Genomic DNA, 26,712 nt, shown 5'->3' with positions numbered 1-26,712 from the left:
AGAAGCTGGGGAAGACTTAAATGAACAATGAGGCATAAGAGTGAGTAGAAAAAAGAAAACAACATGCATCAGACTTCTAACAATATGAACAGAAAGAACAAAAACAACCCAGTGAAACTGAATACAATGTAATTGTAATAATCAAGACTAGCCCCAAAGAAGTAACTTTTAAAATGCAATATCCTCCCTTCTTTGTAGAGGGGGAGGACTACAGTCATGGACTACCATATTTAACTAATGAATATATTGGCTAATTTTGACCAGCCTCCCCAACTCCACTCTTCTTTTTTTTTATTCTTTATTACAAGGGACGGCTTTTGTTGGGTCTGGGAGAAGAAACATATATCTGGATATAAAAGCATTACTAAAAAACAAAAGAGATAAAAAAATTTTTTTAATAAAGCAAATGAAGACTAAAGAGGTTATACCTACTTTCTTGTTTAAGAATGATTTCAAAATTTTCCTTTAAGATTTTATCAAGATGTGGATTGAGGAGTAACTAAATGACACAGCGGATAGAGTACTGGCCCTGAAGTCAGAAAGATCTGAGTTCAAATTTGGCCTCAGACACTTAATACTTCCTAGGTATGTGACCCTGAGCAAGTCACTTAACCCCAACTATCTCAAAAAACAAAAATAAGATGTAGCTCTGTAGTATAATCTGTCAAAAAGGTTCACCCAGGATTCTCAAGTGTCAAGTTCCCTCTAAATGTTTAAATCATTTGTGTTAATAGTTGGATGAACTGCACAGGCAAGGTGTAACTGAAGTAGTTCATACTAATGAGTATATAGAGTTCATACATATATTACTTCCTTGTTTTGAGTTGATGATGATGAGGAAGGAAAAAACTCAATAATTCTCACTGCCTCATTTGTGAAAAGTTTGTAAAACAAAGGAAGAAGTGATCACTTGTGGGATATAGAAGAACTGGGAAGCTGAAGATCCTTTATTAATTACTTCTCACCTATAATATAGACAATCTTGGCCACATGAATTCTGGGGAAATAATATAATTGTATGTTCCTCCACACTTCTGTATTATCATAGGTAAAAAGTAACAAGATGAATTAATTTTCAAAAGAGGATGGCATAAATGTGAAAAAATGAAGGTGAGTTTCATACATAAAAAATTATATATGGATTCAGTAGAGCTATATTATCAGATATGGTTTTAATCATCTAAAACATGGGAGAGGAAGGAAAGAATTTGTGGAAATATTACAATCCAATAAACATTATTAAAACCAATTCTATACTGAAATCTTTTTGAGTTAGGTGCATAAAGTGACAATTTTAAATTTCAAACTTTTTATTTTGCTGTATACTTTAGTTCCCCTTCAGAATTTTTTTCCTGGTGCTAAGGCTATTAAGAAATTCTTCAAATTGCACATGTTTAAGCTAGAGTGGATTGCTTGCTATCCAGGAGAGGGGGAAGGGCAACAGAGAAAAATTCAGAACACAAGGTTTTGCATGAGTGCTGAAAATTATCTGTATTTGGAAAAACAAAATACTGTTAATTTTTTAAAAAGGAAAAAAAAAAAAAAGAAATGCTTCACATCACATTTGAGGTAACCAAAAAACTTATATAAAGATAAAACACTTAAGTGAGAAATTATTTTAGTTTAGAAATTTTAAGTAAGAAACAATTATATCATAGATCCCAGTATAGGGTCTATTTCATATTTCAGGGCCAACATAAGAAAGTTTAATTTTCCAATGGGACTCATTAAAAGTTTATTTCAACACAGAAACTTCAAGGACATTAAAAAAAGTTTCAGTATATCAGTCCACAAAAGCATATTATGACAATACTATGTTCCTTCAGGAAGGGAATTACCTTTATCATTACCTCAATACTCACAATAGTGTGCTATTGCACATAAAAGTACTTAATGTTTAATTAAGAAATGGCTTCATTAATTTAGGAAATCATGCTCCAAAATTTACCAAAGTTATCATCAAGTTTTAATAACTTTAGCAGTCTCACAACCACAAACAAAGATTTTGGGGACATCCTATGCTTCTGCTAAGCTACTATCTTTTAGCTAGAATTCAAGGCATAAAAAAAAAATTCACTCCCACCATCAAATAATTTAGAATTAGAAGTGGTCATTTAGTTCTATTTCCTTATAACAAAGTTAAATAAAATGTCCAAAGTTAAAAAGGTAATAAATATAGTAGAATCAAAATTAGAACCCAAGTCTACTTACTTAAAATCAAAACAGCTCTTCCAATCAAAATTAAAACTATAAAAAGTTTCAATTTTTCTGAACTAAGCATAAATTGGCATACTCAACTAAGTTTTTCTATTTATTCAATTAGAATTGATTCAAATATGAGTCTCTAAAAAAGATACATTAATATCTACTACCACAAGATTAGATTAAAAAATTATTTTATCATTTAAAGATGCAAGCATTTAATTCCTTTATTTAAAAGATTATGTTTTTGTTTTTTCCCCCAATTACATATAGATAGTTTTCAATATTAACTTATTATCTTTTTTTCCCCTGAGGCTGGGGTTAAGTGACTTGCCCAGGATCACACAGCTAGGAAGTGTCTGAGATCAGATTTGAACTCGGGTCCTCCTGAATTCAGGGCTGGTGCTCTATCCACTGCACCACCTAGCTGCCCCCAATATTAACTTTTATAAGATTTTTTTTTGGTGAGGCACGTGGGGTAAAGTGACTTGCCTAAGGTCACATAGCTAAGAAGTAGTCAAGTATCTGAGGCCACATTTGAACTCAGGTCCTTCTGATTCCAAGGCCAGTGCCCTATTCATTGCACCCCACTCTCTGTTTCTTGATGTCACCTTTGCCCTTCTATTCATATGGTCTCCTTTCTTTCTGATCTCTTCATTACTTTTCTATTGGCTCTTCATCTTCACTTGGCCTTTTAAACTTGAATATACCTCCCAATGTTTATACAAATATTGAGCATCACATCTAGTAAAATAAAATTTGATAAAGGTCAATGTTAAGCTTTCTGTTGGATTAAAAAAAAACCAACTAACTTTATAAATATAAAACTGAATGGTTAGATAATAGCTGATTAAAAATATCTGAGGACTTAGTGGAATACAAGCTCAACAAAGGTAAAAAGGGAGTATATTCCTGCCTAAAGGGTGGAAAAACATGTGGTCCCTTGGCTTCACCTTGATGTGGTCTCTTCTGGTCCAGTTGAGTGAATGAAGTAGCAGGCCCAGAAAAAGGTAGGATGAATCAAAAGAGATGGAAAGATCTTATGGAAACAGAATGAAAAGGAATTAAGCCACTGACTGAGTAGAGGATGAGGGAGAAGAGACATTGATGAGTGAATTCTGAAGTCATGGACCAGGGTCAATGGAATGAAGTTGTGTCCTCAATAGAAACAGAGAAGTCAAGACATGTAGAGTTCCCGGGAAAGAAAAAGCACAGCATCTGAAATGATGTGGTTTCTGAGGTACTTATGGGAGATCAATACTATCCCTCAAATCAAAATAACTGAAATAACCTATCAACCTTTCCCTCTATCTCTTTATGCTTCTGAAAGAAGTTTACTCATCAAGATGAAGTTCTACTTGATAAAATTATAGTTAATAACAATGTGAAAAAATACTGCTGAAGATGACTTTTTTTTTTTTTTTGGTAGAGGTGAATGGTATAGACATCATAATGATGGGAACACTATCTCTTAACAGGCTTTTCTAAATCATTTCCACCTTTCTCTAATTTATCTATTCCCTGCCACCCTACTTCAAAGCCCATGGGTCTAAAAGTTTTAATTTTTCTTTTGTGTTAAAAGAAAAAAAAATTAGCAGTTCTTCTTATTACAGTAGAAATCCTTCAATTAATGGGGAAGGGGACATACCTTTATTTCCATACAGATATAGCTACTATATTGCTTAAAGTGATTTTACAGTTATCTTCTCAGGATAATTCTAGACACACTGAACTGTTTTTTAACAACAGCAGTAACCTGGGAAGACAACTTTTAATGCTTTTAATGACCCCTGAATGTGAAAATGTTTAACTTCATTCTTCCTCTTAAATGATATTATTTCCCTAAAAATTTAAAAAGTTAGAATATATATATATCCCCAATAATAATTATAAATGAGAATTTTTTAAAAATCCTTATTTCAAAGCCAACCTGACCAAATATTTTAATGTATCTATTATAACTAAGGCACTCTCCTGAGTACTACAGGACTAGGAAAGAAATGTTCAGTTTAGATATAATATATATTATTTATAATAGTTGGCTGCTATCTCTGCAGAAACTTTCTCTGAAAAGTGTTTCATTTCTAAGACATATGGAGAACTGATTCAAATACTTAATGATAAAAATCATTCCCCCAACTGATGATCCAAGGTTCGGAACAAAGGTTTCAGAGGGAGAAATTTAAGCTATTAATAGCCACAGGAAAAAACACTTTAAATCATTAGTAATGAAAAAAATATAAGAACTCCGAGGTTCCACCTAATACACATCAGATTTTCAAAGCTGACAAAAAGAGAAAATGACATTGAAATGAATATGACAAATGAAGGAAAATAAGTACATTAATGTATTGCTGATGGAGCTGTGAACTAGTCTAGCCACATCTGGAAAATAATTTGAAATTATAGTCAAAATGTTATTAAACTGCACGTACCTTTGGCCTAGAGATACCAATACTAAATCTATACGAAAAAAAGATCAAAGAAAGAGGAAGAGAGCACACATGTCCAAAAATACTTATGGCAATGTTTTTCAGTGGCAAGTAATTATAAAATACTTTAATTATATTAGAGAATGACTGAACAAAATTTTTTTTTAAATTATGAACAGGAAAAACCATAACCTTACTTAAATATGCAAGGGGTATATGTGTGTTTATGGTTAGCAAAAGAAAACGTCAACACTTATTTCAGAATTGGAGGATCATAGTAGCTTTTACTCAAATTTACTTCTTCCTCCATATCTTGGTTATATACTTTTTTGACCTCTCTTAAATAGTGGATACTATAATAATGCTAACAGAATACTTCCAGTACATGAATGCTATTTCAAACATCAATATATAATAGAAAGGAAAAGGTTTAGCTTCATTAAAAAGTCAGAAAGGTAGCACCAGCCCTGAATTCAAGAGGACCTGAGTTAAAATTTGATCTCAGACACTTTACTTCCTAGCTGTGTGACTCTGGGCAAGTCACTTAACTCCAATTGCCTCAGGGGAAAAAAAAGTCAGAAAAATAATGACTGATAAATAATCTTCATCAATCTTATTAAAATATTTTGAAATTACTTTGGCAAGCCCATAAGCTTGAACATCTTAAAAAATTTCAAAAGTTAATATTAATGGTATGGCCAATCACACCAGAATTTATGGTACTTAAACTAACCTATATTCTTTAGCATCGATATCATAAATTACAAGTTTGTCTTATTCAAAGCGTAGCTTATGTAGCTGTGATCACAAAAGGATCAATAAAATTGAAACAAATTTTAGAATTAATGATAAGTTAAAGTAAAAATCATTTTCATTTCAGATTATGATCATAAAACATCCTTAAGGGTACTATACAGTAATATAATATATAAGTCGCTATAATCTTAAAGCATAAACACCAATTAGGATTATATTATTAGAAGTCGAGTGGTTTAGACACAAATATTCAGGAACCTTAGATCTTATGTTGACATTCATCATGCCAGTGGAAACTATCATGAAATTCTGATTAGAGAATAAATAAATGAAATATCTTTAAAAGGTCAGTGTAGAAACTAACAGTATGATGGCAAAATATCATATATTTTAGGTTCCTATCACTTAAATTATAGCTTAAATTTTCAAATTAATTTCTTTGTCATTACAGTTGGAGGTAGGGAGAGAGAGAGGTGACTATTCCACAACATCTTTATGTAAGATAAATGAAAAGGTATAAGCAGAGTTGAGATAGTTAAAACAAAAACAGAAATAAAACTTCTAATGAACTGGATAGTGGAAGCTGAGTAACAAACAACAGTTGATTAAAGGTGTTTATATGTAACTCAGAAAGAAAATATCTTGTGAAGCAAATATATGAGGCATATAAGGCATTGTCAGGGGGAAAAAGGCAATATATACATTTAAATGTATACTATAAAGCATTGAAAAGAATCTTTCCATTACAATACCAAGAAATACCATAATATATACCCTTCAAATACATATTATTAAAAAAATTACAAAACAGCAATCACTAGTCATATACTTTCAACTAATGACAGTGCTAGCCAATTAGCTTATAACAACCCAAAGAATTGTGTGGTTTTGTCACAGGAAATGAAATAAAATTTATGTTACAATCATATTTAAAATGACTATAGAATATTCAAGCAATAAATAAAAATGTTATTTAGAAAATTTCAAAGTACTCTTCAAGTTTAAATCTGTGTTAAAAAGCTTTATCCTCAGTAAGTGATCCAGAATTAGTTATTTTCATGAGAGATCTAAAGAATTTTTAAGAAACTTTTTTTGGTCTTTTTTGTCTTTTACTATTTCAGATATACCCAAGATAATCTTTAGTTAATTTAGTAACAATTTTTATCTAAAATTCATGATAAAATATAATTTGATGTAGAGTTTCTTTTGCCTTCTTTTGAAAATTTTTGTACACTACACAAAATAACAACACATTTATTAGCTCCATTACTCGATAAAATTTCTGAGGAGGGAGTAGCATTTTTTTTTACAACACGCTTAACCCTTGCATAGTTGTGAGGAAAAGATTTTAAAAAATGTTAATAACTTATGACTTATCAACATTTCAAAAATGTTTTTAGTCTCCCCTAAATGGTTTAATAAACTGTTGACCAGTACACAAATTTTAAGTGGACTTTGTGAAAAATTACGATAACAGTGTTATTAATGATGCAATAAAATCACATCACAAATGCCATGAGTTCAAAACTTTTTTTCTTTTTAAAAGAACACCTTGAATTAGAGCAGAAAAGACATCAGAGTATTTTCGTGAGTTTCAGCAAACATACTAGAAATTCACAGACATACTGCATCTCAAAAAGTTTAAATTTAAAATTTAAAACCACAACATATGTTCTTAAGCACATATTGTGGAATAAAATTATACTAATTACAGAAAGGAAACAAGTATCAGGAAGCATATTTTTCATGTCCACTTTCAGTATGAAATGAAAAGTTAACATTTGATTGTTTTATTAAAGTAAGATAATATAATGAGAGAAAGATCAGTGATAGACTTCTTCCCCCCTAAAATCTCAAATCTGGCCCTGCTGCCCAGATAGAAGTCTCACCTTTGTTACATTTATGAGGTCCGCAAAACTAATTGAATAATGTCTGGTCTAAACCTTTGGAAAATGCACAAAAGATTATGAGGTACTGAAGAAAGCAAACAATGGATTTTACAGTACATACATTCTGGTGGAAGTCTGTTCTTTCTAAAAGCAAGTCTTTCAGTTTTCTTTCTGCTTTCTGCCAAACTAAACAGGACTCCGTAAACATACTGACGAACTGGCCTATAAAGCAGAGCAGCAGGAGGCAGGTCTTTGTTGGCTTCATCTTCAATAGAAACAGCAATTTTGATTTCACCCTTTGCATGGAAGAAAGCAGAATAATATTGCACATTTTTCATGTTGAATTAAAAAAATCCTTACAGAAATATATCGCATAATCCCTTTTAAAACACTTTTTCAATGCTAGTCTAAATTAAACAGCCATCTTAAAACGAACCAGTACTAAAGTGCTTGGTGTAGTTCATTTAATGGTCTGTAGTCAAAAATCTGTTTTTTAGAGCTTAAAATGCATTTTTCACTATTTAAGTTCTCAAATTAGGAAAGAAAAAAATCCTTTGAATGATTCAAAACACTGTAATGGCTTGGAAAAATCTTATCAGACAAGTGATCTCTTAAGGATTTCTCACTAAGATTATGTGATTTTAACAGATAAGAAAATTAGTATACATAACTATTTCATGAATAGTTATATATTTAATTGTATAAAAATACAAGTAATAAACCTTATATTATTTAATAAGTAATCCTAAATTGCATGCCTTAAAACTCAAGGGAATGACTCCCAGTTTTCTAAGAAAATAAGAGTTTGACTAAACTTTTCTTACACAGATTATTCTATCTTAAAAATTCCCTAAAATAAATTTTTGAAATGACAATAACTTATGCTATAATGTATTAATTCTTTTGTTATGACATAGTAAATGCTCAACAAATATGGTTGAATTCACGACAACTAGCTGCAACCTCACAAAGGCCAGGCTGGATTTCTTCATCTTCCCCCCAGTCCCCTTTCCTTCCCACCTTTCCCAACCACTGCTTTAAGATGTTCTCTAGCTAATAGAGAACAAGAGGCTCTTCTTCCAAGAGGGCTCCAAAAATAAAACAAAACACTTCATGGCTATTTATATAACTACAATGTTTTATACCCTAGAAAGAGGCATGTTTTAGAATTTTTTTTGTAACTTAGATTATATGTGTTTTTTATTAATTTTGTATTCACAACATAAGAATAAACTATCTTAGCATCATGTAACAATGGTTGATACATAATAGATTGGTTTTCCAAATACAATTTGACACCAGAAATCAATTATATGTCACATTAAACTATCAATAGATTCTAATTCTACATGTAGTTTCATGATTAATAATGATACTATTATTTATCCCTGGGTAGCTCCAATGTCCTAACACTTCCCTGCAAAGTTAAATTATTTACCATATTTTGTAAATTCTTAAACTAAAAATTCTTTAGGAAACTGTCTCTTTGATATAGTCAGATGCAGACAACATCTTCAAAATGTTTTTGTCTTGGGAGGATTAGTTTTTTCAACGGAAAATACCTTTCCAAAATTGTTTCAAGTATTATCTCACTGAAAATATCTTGACCAACTCAATTTTGACATAGAAACAGATTCAACTCAGTACATATTTTTTGATTTGTGTTTTCCTGAATTCAAGAATGCCCTTATTTTTAAATTGCAAGGTTGAACAAATAAGCTGTCTTAATGACAAACAGTAGTATCTCATTGTTTGTGAAAGTTTGTCTTTAAAATAATTATGGGAATAATATATATTAGTTAAATGCAGATGCACACAATATTGTATGGTTTTCTTTTGGATTTTAACAGTTATACATAAATTGAGGAGTATATACATCAATGTGTAGATCTGATTATTTTAATACAACCAGGTGATTTTCAGAGAACTTGACATTTAGAAGAATACAGAGGGGAAGAGTCTGAAGCATTTATAGTCAGTTGGTACTCTAAAGGGATTAGGCGCCCTTCCTTTTCCTACAATGATCATTTAGCACTTATCCATTTCAACTTCTGTTCAAGTTCAAAAGCTTTTCCATCTCAAAAAATAAGATAAATTAAAAGTGATGTTGCACACATACATCTTAATCCAATAATGCAGTATAATCAGAAGCAATTACAATTAAAGGAACAAATAGAAGGCCCTGGATAAACAGTGATAGATTGAAAACCCCTGAGTTCTAATTTATAAAACTAAGCAGGACTGGAGCTAATCAGTTAAAACTCCCTACAAAAACAATCCATCTCAGAAGTTCTATGGAATTTTGTGCTTGTGTGTATGATTTTTTCCTATGTCAATCAAGTGTGTCTACAAATTTCAAATGGAATAACATTAAAATAGGAAAGAAACTTCTGAGAGGTATTCCCTACACAAACAGAAGCAGTGTTTCTATGAAACAATTTAAAAATTACATGTTAATTAACAAATTGATTAATGAGCAAAATTCCTTTTTTCCCTATACTGTAATATAGTCATAGGCCTACTGCATAAAGAAAACGTGGAAATAAGTATAAAAATTAATTGTACATAAACCTTAGAACTGGGGGGAGGGGGGGAGAGATTTCCTAAGATTCTATACCAATATAACATATATATGTAAATATACATTTAGAAAGATACTTAAAAAAATTAAAGTACATTTCTGTGAAAAAGATTGTTGCATTTTCTAATTTTATGCACATTCAGCAAGTAACATCCTGATTTATCACATTTCAAAATAATTAATCATTACAAAATTGTCTCCAATTAGATGAACATGTCAAAATACAGAACATATCAGCCACTTAAAAGGCAAACAATAAGTTGTACATGTTAGAGACTATCTCAAATTAGAATAAAACCTCAAATTAATCTATGGAGAAAAAATTTTTTTAATATAAAATCAAAATGGAAAAAACAAGAAATCCAAAGATAATTTAGGTAATATGTTGCCATTTAAGTAGAAGAAAATTTTAAAATATATTTTACACTAAACTGAAGGAAAAAACTCTGATGTCTATAACAAACTAATCATATCTACAAGTAAATAGACTGTCTTAGTGCATTAAAGTAGTAGTTATAGAAAAATTTTTTGTGCAATTTGATAGATTCCATTCCTGTTTCAGAAAAAATAAAATTTGCAGTATAGTGACATTATTTTCAGAATACACTTTGTAAAGGCACAGAGAAAAACTATAATTTAAAAAAAAAAAAAAAAAGCAATTACCATCTATAAACCCAGTAATACTAGTGACATCTTAGATAATACCTTTGTAAGAATATGAAAGATGTAGGGATACATTAATCCCTTCTTGTGCCTGTGCTCTGCTACTCTCAATACTTCTGGTGCAACAGGAGGTAATGGAGGTGTGGTAATATCCATGTGGTTCCTGGTGGGCATTGACAAAAGGCAGGGGATTTGTGCAGTGTTGGCTTGGTTCCCTTTCCCTTCAGCTATCTGGCTTCCTGAAGAGGCAGTAGAGGAACCTTCTGCCTAGAAGAGAGAAAAGGAAAAAAAAAAACTATTTAACAATCTCACCACTTACACCAGAGGGTAATTTAACAATTATCAAGTTCAATCAACTCAACTTTTACAGATTGAGTGAAAAGACTGCCAGAGGTAATGTGACCCGCCTGCCATCACAAAGTGAGGCAATGAAAGATAGACAAGGTGGAAACCTAGGTACCAATGGCAATGCTCTTTCTGCAGTGAATTCCTTCTTTCAGTGACTTCTGAAATGTCTTTGATGTACAGACAATCAATGGAGTTTGCTAACAAGGAAATTATGGAATACAGGAAATGCACCCCTAGTTAAAAAATTGGGGAAAAATGTTGAATTATAATGTGAGAGTATATTCTCAAGGAAATAAATTCCTCATTTACCCCCATCTCAAGCGTACACAGTAAAACACACTGTTAGATTCTAACGCATTTCTAATAATCTTGCAAAACAAACATTAGAAACTTAATTTCATCTTTCAAAACATAAGCTAAAAGATAAATAAAAAATGATATTGACCAACTCACCTCCATTATCTGTGACTTAGAGAATTAAAACAATATCTACTTAATAGATATGCAATATAACAGATATGTTATATTCTATTAATAGATATACTATACACAAGCATTTTAGAATATAAAGGTGAAAAGCAAAATCATCTCTGACCTCCAGGGATTTCCAATTTAATTGTGAAGATGACATGAACAAAGATTAGTTATAGATAATTTAAGTAAAAAGCACTTTCAATTAGGAGGAGAAGAGGAGGCTGCCTTTAATAGACAGTGGCATTTCAGCTAATCCTTGGAATTCATCATTTTAAGATGGAAGATGAGGAAAGAATGAAAAATGGAGACAGCCTGTGTAAGGGCAAAGATAAAAGAAATGTAATGTTATGAATGGAACAGTAAGATGACCAATATGGCTACAATATAAAGAGCATGAAGGAGATTAATGTAAAATTAGGTTGGAAAGAGAGTGTCAGACAATAAGGCGAAGGGTTTAAGTGGAGGGTGAAGGAGTTTGTGCTTTATCTCAGAGGCAACTGGGAGTTATTAATGATTATAGAGCAGGGAAGTTATATACTCACATCTGTACATTAGGAAGATTAGGAGGATATATTGAAAGGGAGGAAAAAATGAGGTGGTGACCAGTTGAGTAGCAAAAAAGGAACAGATGTTAGTCTTATGGAGGTACTTGGCAACCAATGGGGCATCAAACCGGAGAGAAAAATCAAAGATGACCCAGAGGTTGTAGATTTGGGTCTCTGCAGGGAAAAAAAATGGTAACTTTAACAATAAAAAGAAAATCTGAAGGTGAGAAAGGTTCAGGGAGGGGAAGATAATGAGTTCTGTTTTGCACATATTGAGTTTGAGATTAATGCAAGATTATCCAGGTGGAAATATGCAGCAACCAGTTAGTGATGAAAGAGTGGAATTTAGGAGAATAACAAGATTACTTTTAATTTAAATTGGGAGACTGTCTTATTGCTACAAGGGTAATACATAAATAAAATATTAAATGTCAAAATGTTTTGGAAGAAGTAGAAGATAATAAGCAGCTATTTTATACATGTTTGTATCTTTGTTCAAACCAAGAAATTAGAAGTGAAGTTCTAAATTGAGCAACTTGCAAGATCACGAAGATCCTAAGTAGTAGAACCATTTTTTATATTCTGGCCTTCAGATTCCAAATGCACTGCTCTTTTCTCTATAACTACTCCATCTCTGCAATCTGTTTTAAGTTATTTCAAACTTTTTTCTTTTGCCTTTTAAAATTTTTATGTGAAATAAATGGGTCCTATGCTGGCAAATCTGTGGTCCAGTCAACTGGTCAGGAGTAAGTCAAGAACTGAGTTGATGAAGTATATCTAACTTTAAGCTACCTTATGTAGGCATGCCCCTATGGTAGAATCTGGAGAAGATGCAAAGTTGACAAGACATGATCCTTGATCTTGTGTAGCATTTAGCTTACTAGTGAGAATACAAATACAGATCATAATAATAATATACTTCATTTAAAGTACATCAGAATATTGTTAAAAACAAAGTGTTAGGTGAAATTCACAGGTGATGAGCTGTTAGTCACTGAAATAGGAAGGCTTCTTATACAAGAGAGTGTTTCAGTTGTTCTTTTAAAAGAACAGTTAAGATATTAAAGAAGAAAAAAAAAAAGGGGGGGGGGGGGAAGAGAGCCAATATGGCATTCCAAGTCCAGAGAACAATATTAGTCAAGCTGGGAGGTACATTGTAAATATAAGAGTATGCCAATCTGATTAGAAGGTAGAGTGTAACAATATGAAATAGCTTTTGAAAAATTTTGAAAAAGTAAGGTGACAATAGGGAATCACGAAGAACAAAGGATCAAAGAGTAAAGTGGAAGAGAAAATAATAGTCTAGAAAATTAGGAAACTAAAGCCTAGAAGAATAAATGATTTGCCCAAGGTAGTAAAAGTAGAACAGCAAGGATCTGAACCTATGACTCCAAATCCAATGTTAATGTTGTTATTCATCACATTAAAACTTCAATATAAGTAACATAACATTCTTCTGGAAGTGATATAAAAGATGTGTTCAAAGGGGGAAAGAAGAGACGTGGTTGACAATAAGAGCCAATACTAGGGTCACAGCAAAGGAAAAAGGGCAGAAGGGTGAAAGATATAGCAGAAGTAAACTTCTAAAGACTAGATAATTGATTGGATACAAAAGGCAAGAAATCAGAAGAGATAATAAAAATCTTCTCAATTTTAATATTACTAAGGAAAAGTTTTCCTGTTAAACTAATTACAAATATGCATTCATTTGCTTTGAAAGTTTAAGAACTTTTATATTTAAAGGAAAAAAAAAATCTACATATGCTACCTTTGTTTGGTCTCCTGGATCTCCACGTGCTTGAGTTTCTGACTGGTTTCCTGTCTTTTCCCAGCCAACTTTGTTCCCACTGACATGGCTGAATACAAAAGGAAGATTAGAGGTCAAATCTCTTTATAACAAAGAGTTCATTATAGCAAAAATGTCACACGATTTCATTTATGAATCCATAGTACTGGCACCTTGCTATTTTAAGAAAAGAATAGATAATAACTCAGTAAAATTAATGTAAGCACTACTAACATCACATCTTTGCTGCTAAGCTTAAAAAGAAATACTGAACATTTATAATTTCTAATTTGATAAATATTTATTAAGTATCTATAAATGATTGGTGGTATGATAATAACTGCAGAATAACAAATACAGTTTTCTATCCTCACTATCCCATAAAGATACAATTAGGAAGCATTCAATAAAAAATAAAAGGATAAGTGCTAAAAGATAATAAATGTGGGAATTCAAAGAAGGGGCAACATGGGAAATCCACTTTGGAGAAACAGAAGTCTCAGGTTTGTCTTCTAGAGATGCCAGCATAAGGAGGGGGAAAGACACTGAAAGTGGATAGAACAATAAAGGACTTACAGAAAAAGAAAAAACAAAAACAAAAACACCATCTGTTTGCAGAAAAGGAGCCCTCTCTTTTTGGTTTCCTGCTCATGTGGCTGTCACTGAGCAAGAATACCTCTTTGGCAATGAAGCAGGCAGAAGTAGGAGTGTACTATGTGGGGTAAAGGGAGAGAAAAAGAGAAAGAGGGAGGGAGATAGAGAACTAAAATTTGAGGTGGACCATTAATGAAGAATTCATAAAAATCTACTTTCATATTTTTCAGAAATTCTATTGGAGCATAGTAACCTATTATTTGAGAAAGCTTTAATTAAAGACAAGAACTCATTTGACAAAAACTGCTGGGGAAAGCTGGAAAAGTAGTCTGACAAAAAACTAGATATAGACCAACATTTCATTCCATATACTAAAAGAAGGTCAAAATGGACACATGACTTAAGACATAAAGGGAGATATCATAAACAAAGAAGGGTAGCACAGAAAATATTAACTAATAGATTTACAACTATGGATGAATTTAGAACCAAGTAAGAGATAGAGGATCACAGATTGTAAAATATATAATTCTGATTGCATGAATTTAAAAGGGTTTTGCATAAATAAAACTAATATAATCAAAATTAAAAGAAAAGCAAGAAACTGGAAAAAATGTTTTATAAGCAAGTTTTTGTGATAATTGTCACATTTCTCAATTATAGAGAATTGAGCCAAATTTATAAAAACAAGAGCCATTTCCCAAGTGATAAATAGTCAAAAGATATGAATAGGCAGTTTTCAGAATAAATCACAGCAAATAAAAAACTGTATAAATAGAAATTAAAATAACTTTGACACCCCTTCATAGCCATCAGATTGGCTAAGATGATAAGAAAAAGAAAATGACAGAGGAGGATGTAGGAAAATAGGTACACGAATGCATTGGTAGTGGAGTAGTAAATCAATCCATTCTGGAAAACATTTTGCAAGTAAGCACAAAGAGTTATAAGCATACCCTCTGTATCCACTATTAGATTTGCATCCTAAAAAGATCAAAGAAAATGAAAGGACCTACATATGCAGTAATAATTATAATCACAACTCTTTTTGTGGTTGGAAAGAATGGGTAACTGAGTGGATGCCCATCAAGTGGGGAATGGTTGAACAAATTATGTTATGGGACTATGATAGGACACAATTGTGCTGTAAGAAATGATGAAGGGGATGATTTCAGACAAGCCTAGGAAGACCTATATGAACTCAATATAAGATAAAGTGAGTAAAATCAAGAGAACAACACACACATCAGATTTAGATAAATCAATATAATGATCTGTGACAATTCCAAAAGTTTCATGATAAAAAATACTATCTACCTCCAAAAAGAGAACTGTTGGAGTCTAAGTGAAATTGGAAGCTATTTTTTCCTCTATTTTTCTTCCTTTGCCCCCACCCCCACAAAATGGCTAATATAAAAATATGCATTATTTCATACATTTGATGGGTATCATATTGTTTTGATTTCTCAATTACAGGGGAAGAGGGTAGATAGAGGAAAGAAATTGGAACTAAAAATAAAACATTTTTTAAAATGTCAAAGTCCAAGACTTTTCAGAAAAAAAAAAATTAAGACAGTAGTTGGCAAAAAAAAAAATTTTCTTTTCTAAGATATATTCTTTTGAAAATGGCAAGAACAGAATAAGAAAAAAGCAAACAGCCTCTGCTGACCTAAGTGCAGTACAGAAAATTTGTAAAATGCAAAATAGGTAAGTAGATATCAGAATTGATTCTTAATGGAAATTCTTAAATATTAGGAAAGTAAAAATTCTTGCCATTAAACAATGCTTTATTTTTTTTGGGGGGGGGAAGCAATAGTATTATTTTCATTCCCCTAAACTTTAACTTGGCCTAGTGACAAAGTACAAAGCTTTCATCTGAAATCTTGCAACACAGTATAGTGGAAAGAGCAGTATAGTGGGAAGTTGGGAGATGTGGATTTGTTTTTTCATAAGATCACATAACTAGAGTCAGAAGGGAGCTCAGGGAGGTCGTGCTGAGTCATGACTAACATAACAAGCTGCATTCCATCAGTCTCCAAACCTTGATAGACATGTAAAATGAAAATATAAAAATTGGATCAACTACGGTCCCACTAGGTATCTTAAAAAAAAATTTTGTTTTGCTTTTCGCTTTTATATCACACCTGCATTTCCCTATCCCTACAAAAGCGAAAAGCAAAACAATTTTTTAAAAATCACCATTTCCCTATCTAGTGCCTCTCCTCCCATAACTAGTCATTCCTTTTAACAAAGGATAAAAATGAAAGAGGGAAGAAAGTTAAAAAAAAAAAAAAGGGAATTCCATTAAACCAAATCTACATGCCATATTCTAAAACTAAGGGAGAGAAATCCACTTTCTTCTCTTTCCTCTGGTTCTAGGACTGGCTTATGTAAATATACAACATACAGTTGTTTTGTTGTTGTTCTTTTCAATTATGATAGTCATTTCTAACTGTTTTTTTTAATTCTGTTTCCTTCAAATTGCATTAATTGACAGAAATCATTGTTCATACCACCAACTGCCAATTGGAATAGTCTCCGAAGATCCCAAACTAGGAAACATGGAGAAAATAAAACTTTTATTTACATTTTTTACTTTAAAAAATTAGAGGGTGATTTAATAGTATGATATTCCCATTCTTTCTACATTCATGCATCAGATGGTTATGTCACACAGATTATGTGAGGTTAATCTTGGGGATTGAGTGTAAGAGTTATACATCAGGGAGGTAACAGTGTTACCCTCACCTTTATTTGCTTTCAATATACTTCAATATATCAATGGATTATCACATTATCTTGTTTAACTAAACTAAAAACATCCATTGATTGAAAAAGTTTTTAAAAATAAATGTGGCACATGAATGTAAAGGAATATTACTGTGCTATAAGAAAGAATTAATATAATATAGAGAATGTGAGAAAATACACATTATCTAATAAAGAATGCAGCAAAGCCAAGCAAACAATACTCATAATGACTACAAAAATGTAACAGGAAAGAGGAACCACAAAACAATCAAAATTGAATAATGTAAAATTAGAAAGAACACACAGTCCCAAAGCAAGAAGGCCACAGCTCTGGCACACTGTATATATTTTCAAATTTTAGGATAGATGTTCTCCTCTCTCCTTCTTATGCTTTTCCTATAAAAAATATTACTTGCTATATGGAAGGAATGAGGGAGAAAAATACTAGGAGAAATTCTGGTGATGTTAAAAAATATTCATAAAATTCATTTAAAAGCATAATAAACCACATTGATGTCTAAAGTCATTACTATTTAATAATTTAATAAGAACAAAAAGCTTTTACAATATTATTACATTTTTTCAACAGTGCTATCCTTTTTATTTCTATTATTTTTCAATGCATATACTGGCACAACATTCCAACTCTAGAATTATAGATAAACAAATACAGGAGGTACATGCCTGAACATTTTTAGGGATGGGATGAAATGAGAAGACAAGGCCAAGATGAGATTAAATCTTTACTATGTGCCAATCTACTAAGTGTTGGGGATTGGGGAATACAAATACAAAGGAAAAAAAAAGAGAAAAAGAGAGAGAGGGGAGGGAGGGAAGAGGAGAGAGAGAGAGAGAGAGAGACAGAGGGAGAGAGAGACAGAGAGAGAGAGAGAGAGAGAGAGAGAGAGAGAGACAGAGACAGAGAGAGAGAGAGAGAGAGAGAGACAGAGAGACAGAGAGACAAGTTGCTCAAATAACTTACATTACAATGGTGAAAATCAACACACAAAAGGGACCTGAAAAGTTATTGGCAAAGTTAAATTTGGATCCTTTATGCAAACTAAGGCACAGCAAGGCACTCACTAATGGGAGAGAGAGGCCAACATGGTGTCTGGATGACAACTCATAAATATTTAATTAAATACTTAGCACTAAATGTTAGGCATAGTGATAAGTGCTAAAGGATACACAAAAAAACCTAAAGGAGTCCACAAAAAAAATGAAGTAGACAACATGTAAATACCTATGTTCAACCAAGCTATCTATATACGGAATAAATCAGAAATAGTCAATTGAGAGAAGTCACTAGAATTAGGAGGGATTAGGAAAGGCTTCCTAGAAAAGGTAGAATTTTAGTTGAGGACTGAAGGAATGTGAGGAGGCCAGAAGGTAGAGAGGAGAGAGGATTCCAGGGATAAGACAGTCAATAAAAATGTGTCTGAAAAGAAAAGCACTCACTATTTGACAAAAACTGCTGAGAAACTGGGAAAACAGTATGGGCATAAACTCATTCTGTATACCAAGGTATACTGCATAGAAATGATAAGTAAGATCAAAATGGGTACATGATTTAGACAAAGCAAGAGGAATACTTTATGTCAGAACTATAGAGAAGGGAAGAATTTATGAACAAACAAGAGTTAGAGAACACTAAGAAATGACTAATGTGAAAATATGTTTAACATGAATGTGCAGTTAATATGACTGCTTGCTCTCTTGGGAAAGGGGGAGGAGGGGAAAAGAGAACAATACAGAATTTGAAAATATAAAAATGAAATGTTAAAAACTATCTTTACCTGCAATCCCCCCCCCCCAATACTATCAAGTAGGAAAAAAAACCTCCCCTACTTGGTTCTGGATTTAACACCTTTATCAATCAGTCTTAATAACAGGCCACTCTCTTCAGACACTTCTGCTCCTCCTAGGGAACACACTGGATGCTTTTGTACAAACTATCCCTCTGCACCTGGAATGCACCTTTCTTCTCAGAATTCCTACTTCACTTTAAAACTCAGGTCAAATGGCATATATTTCATGTCTTCTTTTCTGATCAAACCAGTTTCCCTTCTAAAGGTTTCCTCGTATTTATTTCAGCCATTTAGCTGTGGATTGGTTGTCTTGTCTTATAGAATGTAAGGGCCTGATTTCTGTCATTTTACCAACACGCAGCACAAAGCCTGACATACATTCAAAACAATAAATTCTTTCTTATATCACATTCATATGCCACAATTTGCTTAGCTATTTCCCACTCACTGGTCGCCACTTTATGTTCACTTCTTGGTCAGAACAGAAAGTACTCTGAATATTTTAGTGTATGTAGGATTTTTCTTTTGTTGTCATATTCTCACATCTCAGAAATAAAAGGCTAGAGATATTTTATTTTCATGAAATATTTTCCAAGTAACTACACACCAAATTACAAAATAAAAGATAAATAATAGTTCCTAACTGGCCAGAAAGCTCAGAGACAATAAAGTCGTCTCTGAGATACTAAATCCACCTTATATAATTCGTAAAGACTCTAGGATTGTGGAGGAAACACTTCTAATTTATTTTAGTCTGATTGGATGATACCTGGATGACTGTATTCAGCTTTGGGTATCACATTTTAAGAAACACACTGATCAGCTGAAGAGCGTGGAGGATGAATGAATGGAAAAAATATTTATAAAATGCTGACAAAGCACTAAGAAAAGCAAAGACTCCACAGCTTCAAGGAGTTAACATCCAAAGCAGGGGGTGGTGGCCAGGAGGGGCTGTTGGGACAACAGTAAAAAAGGTGATGAGGGGGACCACATTTATTAGTCCATGGCTCCAGAACTTGATGAAATGAGTGGGGGAAAAAAGAAAGAGGAAAGGTACAGAGGGCTTGTGAAGAGGCTCCAGGAAATATGAGTTAACAGGGTGAATAAACATGGTTAAGATTTTCTTAAAATAATGTTGTACAAAAGGCATAATCTCTGGGAAAGGCCTCAAGTTCATGTCATGAATAGTAATTGAATGAAATGGAAATTTTCTTTCCATAAGACATTTAAGGAAGGTGTGACAGTTGTCTTTAATAATAGTCAATTCAACTTGATAAGTATTTATTAAGTAACTACTATGTGCTAGATATTGTGCCAATACTATAAATATTTGAAAGGTTGTTAAATGGAAAAAAGCATTTGCCTTATTCTGTTTGCCTTAGGGGACAATGCCAAAAGTAATGGAAAAGGTGCTAAAGAGGAACATTTAGGCTTCATATAATGAAAAAGTGGCATTTCCTAGAAGGGTAAAAGGCTAGGCAAAGAAATCTTTGAAAAAGACTTAATGATCATTTTAAAAGATATGTTGTAGGAAAGACTTTTGTTCGGTTACAAATTAAACAGGCCTTCTGACTTTGACCTTTGATTCCACATTTGTGACCCTTTGTAGCCTGACCGAATCTGGGTTTCAATTTCCTATAATTGGAGCCCATTTTCCTGTAGCCATAATCTAATACTCACAGAAATAGTTTCCTTTAAGAAACACTAATCAAAATCATGTTGTATCTTGAACTTAAGAACACAACTTGAAGAACTAATTTTTTAAACAGTATGGATTAGTTCCATTTCACATCCAGGGATTCAATGTTCATTTATCAAATATATATTATCATATCAAACATTAACATTATCAAACATATTATTAATCTTTATAATTAAATATTTAATCAAAAACACTATGTCCAATAGCTGGAATATTTTGACTACAAATGCTTCCAGATAACTTGAGAATTTAAAGGAATCACATAAAAGGGTGAAAATTCACCATTTAACTCATTACTTACTTTGTAGCTCCTCCATTGCCTTCATCATTATCAGATGATGATGATGTTGAAGAGGGAGGAAAATAAGCTGAATCCACATGGTTAGGGCTGCCACTCTGAGCTGGATTTATTGGAGAGGATCGTTCATACAATGGAGTATGTTTTCCTTCATGAGGAATGTTACTATAGTTGTTCTGCTCAGACAAATTTTTTCCACTTGTTTCCAAGGTGATAGCCGGCTCAGAGAGGCTATATGGGTATGGACCCTGACCTGGAGCACCACCTGGGCTAGACATCTGCTGGGCCTAGAACAAAATGGTCTCTTTTAAATATAGGTAATAAAAAAAAATAAATGGATACTGTCAGACTCCAGTAAGTAAAAGATTGTTTTATCCTGTGAAAGAATTTTTAGTTGATTTTTAACACTACATGATAGTCTATTCTTTTCTAAGTATTCAGTTTAAGAAGACTTTAAGAATGATTTCTGCATATATTTGAATCTCAACACATACATACTCCTTAGGATAGGCAATACAAGTTACTAACAGAATTAAAAGCATACTTACAACAGGTTTTGCTTGTATAGAGGTCTGTGGAATGTTAAGCATCTGAGGGGGAACATACGGTGGCACTATCCCAGGCATTCCAAACTGATTTGGTCTGGCTGTTTCATCAGAAAGAGAAGAAAAGAATAAAACAAAAGTGAATAGAAGCACATTTTCCCACAGAACCTACTTCAGAAATGCTAACGGCCAGTACACTTACCCATTTGTCATTTGCCTACTTGTGACATCTCTCATTTCATCACCGTTAAGCTTTCTTCCCATTACCACAGAACTATTTAGAAAACTATTTAACAACAAAAACTGAAAAATCTTAATTTTATTAAAAACCTCAATAAAGTTCTACATGGAATGATGTGAGAAAAGTTTTGTTTTTCAGTAACACTACAATAGTTATTTTGACCATTTCTTTCTTTAATCTTTTCTCTTTAATTTAAAAAAATTCACTTTATTTTCATTCTGTTTCTTTTGATACTTAATAATAATTCTCAGCAAAATGATCTTCATACATTAGAATTCAAATGAAGAAGCTCTCCAAAAAAGAGTTAGAATAAGTAATTTTCTTATGTTCTGAATGAATAGGCTAGAACACTAAGAAGCTTGCTCTTTTTACAAACTAGTGCTACAGTTATCATGTAATCCTTACTATTTTCAGGCTAACTGGCAAAGCTAAAGCAACCTGAGCCCAGAAGAAAGTCAGATGAAGAATGGCTCAACAGAGATCAAGATAAAAAAAGGCAAACAAAGGCAAGAATTCTACAGAGAAAACACAAAGTAGTGCCAGAACAGGTAAAATAAAATCAGGAATTTCAGCAACTCAACTTGAAAAGACCAAGGAAAAATTCAATACTAAAGAAGTCATTCCTTCTAACAGATTCCATTAAGCTTCTGACAAACTAGGACTTAGGTTCATGTACAAAATGGATGGCATTATAAAAATAGAAATGGAATTAAAATATAATTTTTGTTAAAGCAATAATTATATATTTCTCATATGGATTAGATAGCCATTCTTTTTATCTAATGTTATATGCTGTAATTATAATTCAAAAACATTACAAATTCATGGAATGAATTAAAAGAAGTCACAAAAATAAATTTGAGTTCTCTGCTTTATACCACCATTCCTGAAGCCTTATGAATCACTTCCTTCACCTGCCTCCTTACTTTACTACTTCAAGAATCTGTCATTCCACTGATGTGGCTACTCCCTCCACAAAAATCAAAAACCTTATATAACTTACAAGAGAGTCCTCAAGAATTTCTGTAGCAAAACAATCTATGACACTATGGGTCAGTATGGCCATGAACCACTCAGAAGTGAGTCAGGCTGACCTTCCGACAGCAGATAGACTTCACCACCAGGCCTCTACTCAAAATCTTTCCTGCTTAGCTTAGTGGAACTGAGTAATATAGCACTTGAGCCCATGAAGACAGACTGTCTTGGTAAATCCTAGGTCACCATGAGGCAATAACAACATCCTTTTGCAAAAGCCAAAGCAAATGAACAAAACAAACACCAAATCTGCATAATTTGTTTCAATAATGACCCTTATGAATATGTAATGGTATACTATTGTTCTATAAGAAATGAGGAACAAGGTAATTTTAGAAAAGATTGGAAAGGTTAAATGAACTGATGCTGAGTGAAATAAATAGAAACCAGGAGAAAACCGTGCACATTAACAGCAAGATTGTGTGATAATTAACTAAGATAGACTTGGCTCTTCTCATCAATACAATGATCCACGATAATTCCAATAGATTTAGGATTGAAACTGCCATCTGCATCCAGAGGAAGAACTACAGAGACTGAATGCAGAACAAAGCTAACTATTTTTGCTTTTTTGGGGGGGTTGTTTTTTCTTTTTTGTAGCTTTCCCCTTTTGTTCTGATTTTTTTTTTCTTTCACAACATGACTATTATGGAAATATGTTTAAAATAATTATAACCTATATCAGATTTCTTACTATCTTGCAGAGGGGGAGGAAAATTTGGAATTCAAAATTTACAAAAATTAAACTAGTTTTCCATGCAATTAGGAAAAAAATTACTAAGTAAAAATTAGAAAAAAAAAAACAAAAACTAATGGTGCTTCTTTTGAACAAACTTGAGGGACTATCATAAAAATTGTGGGCCATTTTGATTATCATTGTATTAAAGCTCAAAGTTTCAAAATTAGAGAGAAACTTAAAAAAACTTCAATCCTTAACTTTAAAAAATATTTTATTAGCTATAAAATTAAATTATCTATAAAAAATAAAATTAAAATTCACTTAAAATTTGTCATACTAGTTTCTACTACTATCTGTTAAGGCTGCTATTTTCATAATTTATTTATTTATTTATCTATCTATCTATTTATTTATTTATTTATTCATTCATTCATTCATTTATTTATTTTTAAAGGCTGCTATTTTTAAAAAAAATGAACAAAATGGGTAGCCATTGGAAAATAAAATTTGAATATATAAAAATATCTATTATTAAGCAAATTAAAATAGATGTTTATATAACTCTGGCTATAAGGCAAGCAAATCACTAAACCAAGGCAAACTTTAAAATCTGCTACTGAGTCTTTATCTTTTAATTCAATATATTATATTTTAATTATAATTCCAAGAGTAGGGGCTAGAGATAAAGTCCAGGACTTCAAAGAGAAAGTGACCCAAATTAAAAAAAAAAAAAAAAAAAAAAACTCAAAACAATAAAACAAAAAACAAAAACCTAAAACCATGGAATATTAAGTTGTAGTTGAGATACTCCTTTGAATGAAGGTGAATAGATGCCATGATGTCATGATACAACTCTTTGAATCTAATATATGAAACATAAAACAAATCTTGGCTAAAAAGCTGGAGAATCAGTTAGGTAGGGAGCATGGTTAAGTGAACAGAGGACATGGAAATAAATCCTGACTTTTCCACTTACTACCATGGGCAAATCATCTAACTCCTCTGGGCTTTAATTCATTATCTATAAAATGAGTGATTTGAACTAGAAAACTGTAAAGGTCTTTTCTAGCTCTAAATCTATATGATTATGTGAATCCTAGTGAAAAGTGATATATAGAAGACAAAGGGCAGTGAAGCCAGCTCAAGACATGGGTTCAATCTGGGTCGTATGTATCTGGTACATATTAGATGATATAGCTAGTATTAGTACTTATGAACAAGACCTTTAATATCCCAATGCTTCTACACAATTCTAGGACAAGTTATAAATGAGCTGCCTATCTGATTTTGGTGAAGGAAATGTTTTTTTTTGGAAGTTCACACAGTGCTGAAACTATAGTTTGGGGAAGTCTGGAGTGGAGAGAGGAATCCTAGAATGCTAAAACTTAGCAATAGAAGCTATCTAAAAAAATAATCTATTCTATAAATTATTTCCCCAAAACTTTGAAGGATGTTTAGTTCTGCTCTTTCTAAAAGTTTATACATTTAGTTTTGTGGGACCTACAATTATAAGGGTAGTAAATGTTTGTAATATTGTTTCTTAAAAACATTTACCATCCTTATAATTTCATTTTCAAGTTGTTACCCTTCTGAATGATATGAGAACTAGCCTCATTAATGATGATTACCATTAATTAACATTAAACTGAAGATGAACATCTTTGATACACTCTGGTTGTTTAATCATTCCATATTGAATCTCCTGAAAAGCAGGTTTTTGTTAACAACAAACTGAAAACAAAACATGGTCCATAGACTGGCTGTATCATAAAGTGATTACAACTGCCAACCTCAAACTGCGCTCTGTTCCTGTTCCCTAATGTAAAATTCAACTCACTAATAAATCCTATTTAGTCTAATTAATGAATTAATTTTTAAAAAAATTTTGGAGGGGAAATGGCAGAAAGGCAGAATAAACTATAACAGGCTTCTGTGCTACTGGGAGTGTTCTAAATTAGTTCTTGTTCTCATTCCAAGGCTTGGCTAAGCAGAGTCATTGTCAGTCTTTTTTTCATGACAAGAGGATCTTTCTCAGAATAGATACAAGGGCTCACATGGAGATTAACACTACCAGTTTCTCATTCTACTCCTTTTATAAATACTTACTATAGAAGTAGGCTTTTGTTGCAAAGTATGATTAGGAAAGATTGGGAAACAGAAAGAATAGGTGAAGGGGAAAAAATTTCATAGGGAATTTTTTTTTAGTAAACTCAGTCATTAAAAAATAAATCAGTAATTCCTCTAAAATTGAGATTCTAATATAAAATCTGTTAACTTATCTTTTATATTGTTAGCTGTACTTAAGTTAACTGACTTCTTTTAAAATTCTACTTTATGCAATGAAAATCATTTTTCTAAAAAGAAGGCTACATATTTTACCAGAATGGAACAGGATACATGACCAAAAAGGAAGAACTGCTCTAGGACCTAAAGAAAAAAGACCTACTCCCAGAGGACAATTGAACTTTTGCTTCATATCAAAAATGAGACTGTAGGAAAAAGATTATCATTATTTAGACTATACCCTCATACCCTTTGATCCAGCAGTGTTTCTACTGGGCTTGTATCTTAAAGAGATCTTAAAGAAGGGAAAGAAAGGGACCCACATATGCAAAAAATGTTTGTAGCAGCCCTTTTTGTAGTGGCAAGAAACTGGAAACTGAGTGGACGCCCTTCAGTTGGAGAATGGATGAGTAAGTTGTAGTATATGAATGTTATGGAATATTATTGCTCCATAAGAAATGCTCAGCAGAATGATATCAGAGAGGCCTGGAGAGACAAACATGAACTGATGCTAAGTGAAATGAGCAGAATAAGGAGATCTTTATATAGGGCAACAAGAAGACTATACGGTGATTAATTCTGATGGACATGGCTCTTCAATAATGATTGAGGCCAGTTCCAATGATCTTGTGATGGAGAGAGCCATCTACACCCAGAGAGAGGCCTGTAGGAACTGAGTGTGAATCACTACACATAGCATTTTCACTCTTTCTGTTGTTATTTGCTTGCATTTTATTTTATTTTATTAAAGCTTTTTATTTATAAAACATATGCATGGGTAATTTTACAACACTGACCCTTGTAAAACTTTGTGTTCTAAAATTTCCCCTCCTTACCCCAACTCCCTCCCCTAGATGGCAGGAAGTCTAATACATATTAAATATGTTACAATACATGTTAAATCAATATATGTATATATACTTATATACTTATTTTGCTGCACAAGAAAAATCAAATCAAGAAGGAAAGAAAAAAACTTGAGAAAGAAAACAAAATGCAAGTGAACAACAGAAAGTCAAACTTGAATTTTATTTTCTCATTTTCCCCCCTTTTTCTCGTCCAGCAAAATAATTGCATAAATATGTATGCATATATTAGAT

General features: G+C 32.2%; 1 protein-coding gene across 5 annotated transcripts in view; it reads right to left on the bottom strand.

Moving 5' to 3' along the window:
* FAM120A (family with sequence similarity 120 member A) overlaps window positions 1-26,712 on the bottom strand; it is a 143,626-nt gene that overhangs the window by 48,138 nt on the left and 68,776 nt on the right. For all 5 annotated transcript variants that reach the window (XM_074283655.1, XM_074283651.1, XM_074283653.1 and 2 more), the window contains 5 exons: window positions 21,378-21,475; window positions 20,833-21,116; window positions 13,659-13,746; window positions 10,566-10,790; window positions 7,401-7,575 (listed from right to left, as the gene is read on the bottom strand). In XM_074283655.1, the coding sequence (XP_074139756.1) occupies window positions 7,401-7,575; window positions 10,566-10,790; window positions 13,659-13,746; window positions 20,833-21,116; window positions 21,378-21,475 (870 nt within the window). The remainder of the gene's footprint in view (window positions 1-7,400; window positions 7,576-10,565; window positions 10,791-13,658; window positions 13,747-20,832; window positions 21,117-21,377; window positions 21,476-26,712) is intronic.

This window comes from Sminthopsis crassicaudata, chromosome 1 (assembly GCF_048593235.1).
Source record: "Sminthopsis crassicaudata isolate SCR6 chromosome 1, ASM4859323v1, whole genome shotgun sequence".
Lineage (NCBI taxonomy): Eukaryota > Metazoa > Chordata > Mammalia > Dasyuromorphia > Dasyuridae > Sminthopsis > Sminthopsis crassicaudata.
The sequence above is the reverse complement of the archived record's forward strand: the minus strand, read 5'-3'. Positions and strand labels throughout refer to the sequence as shown.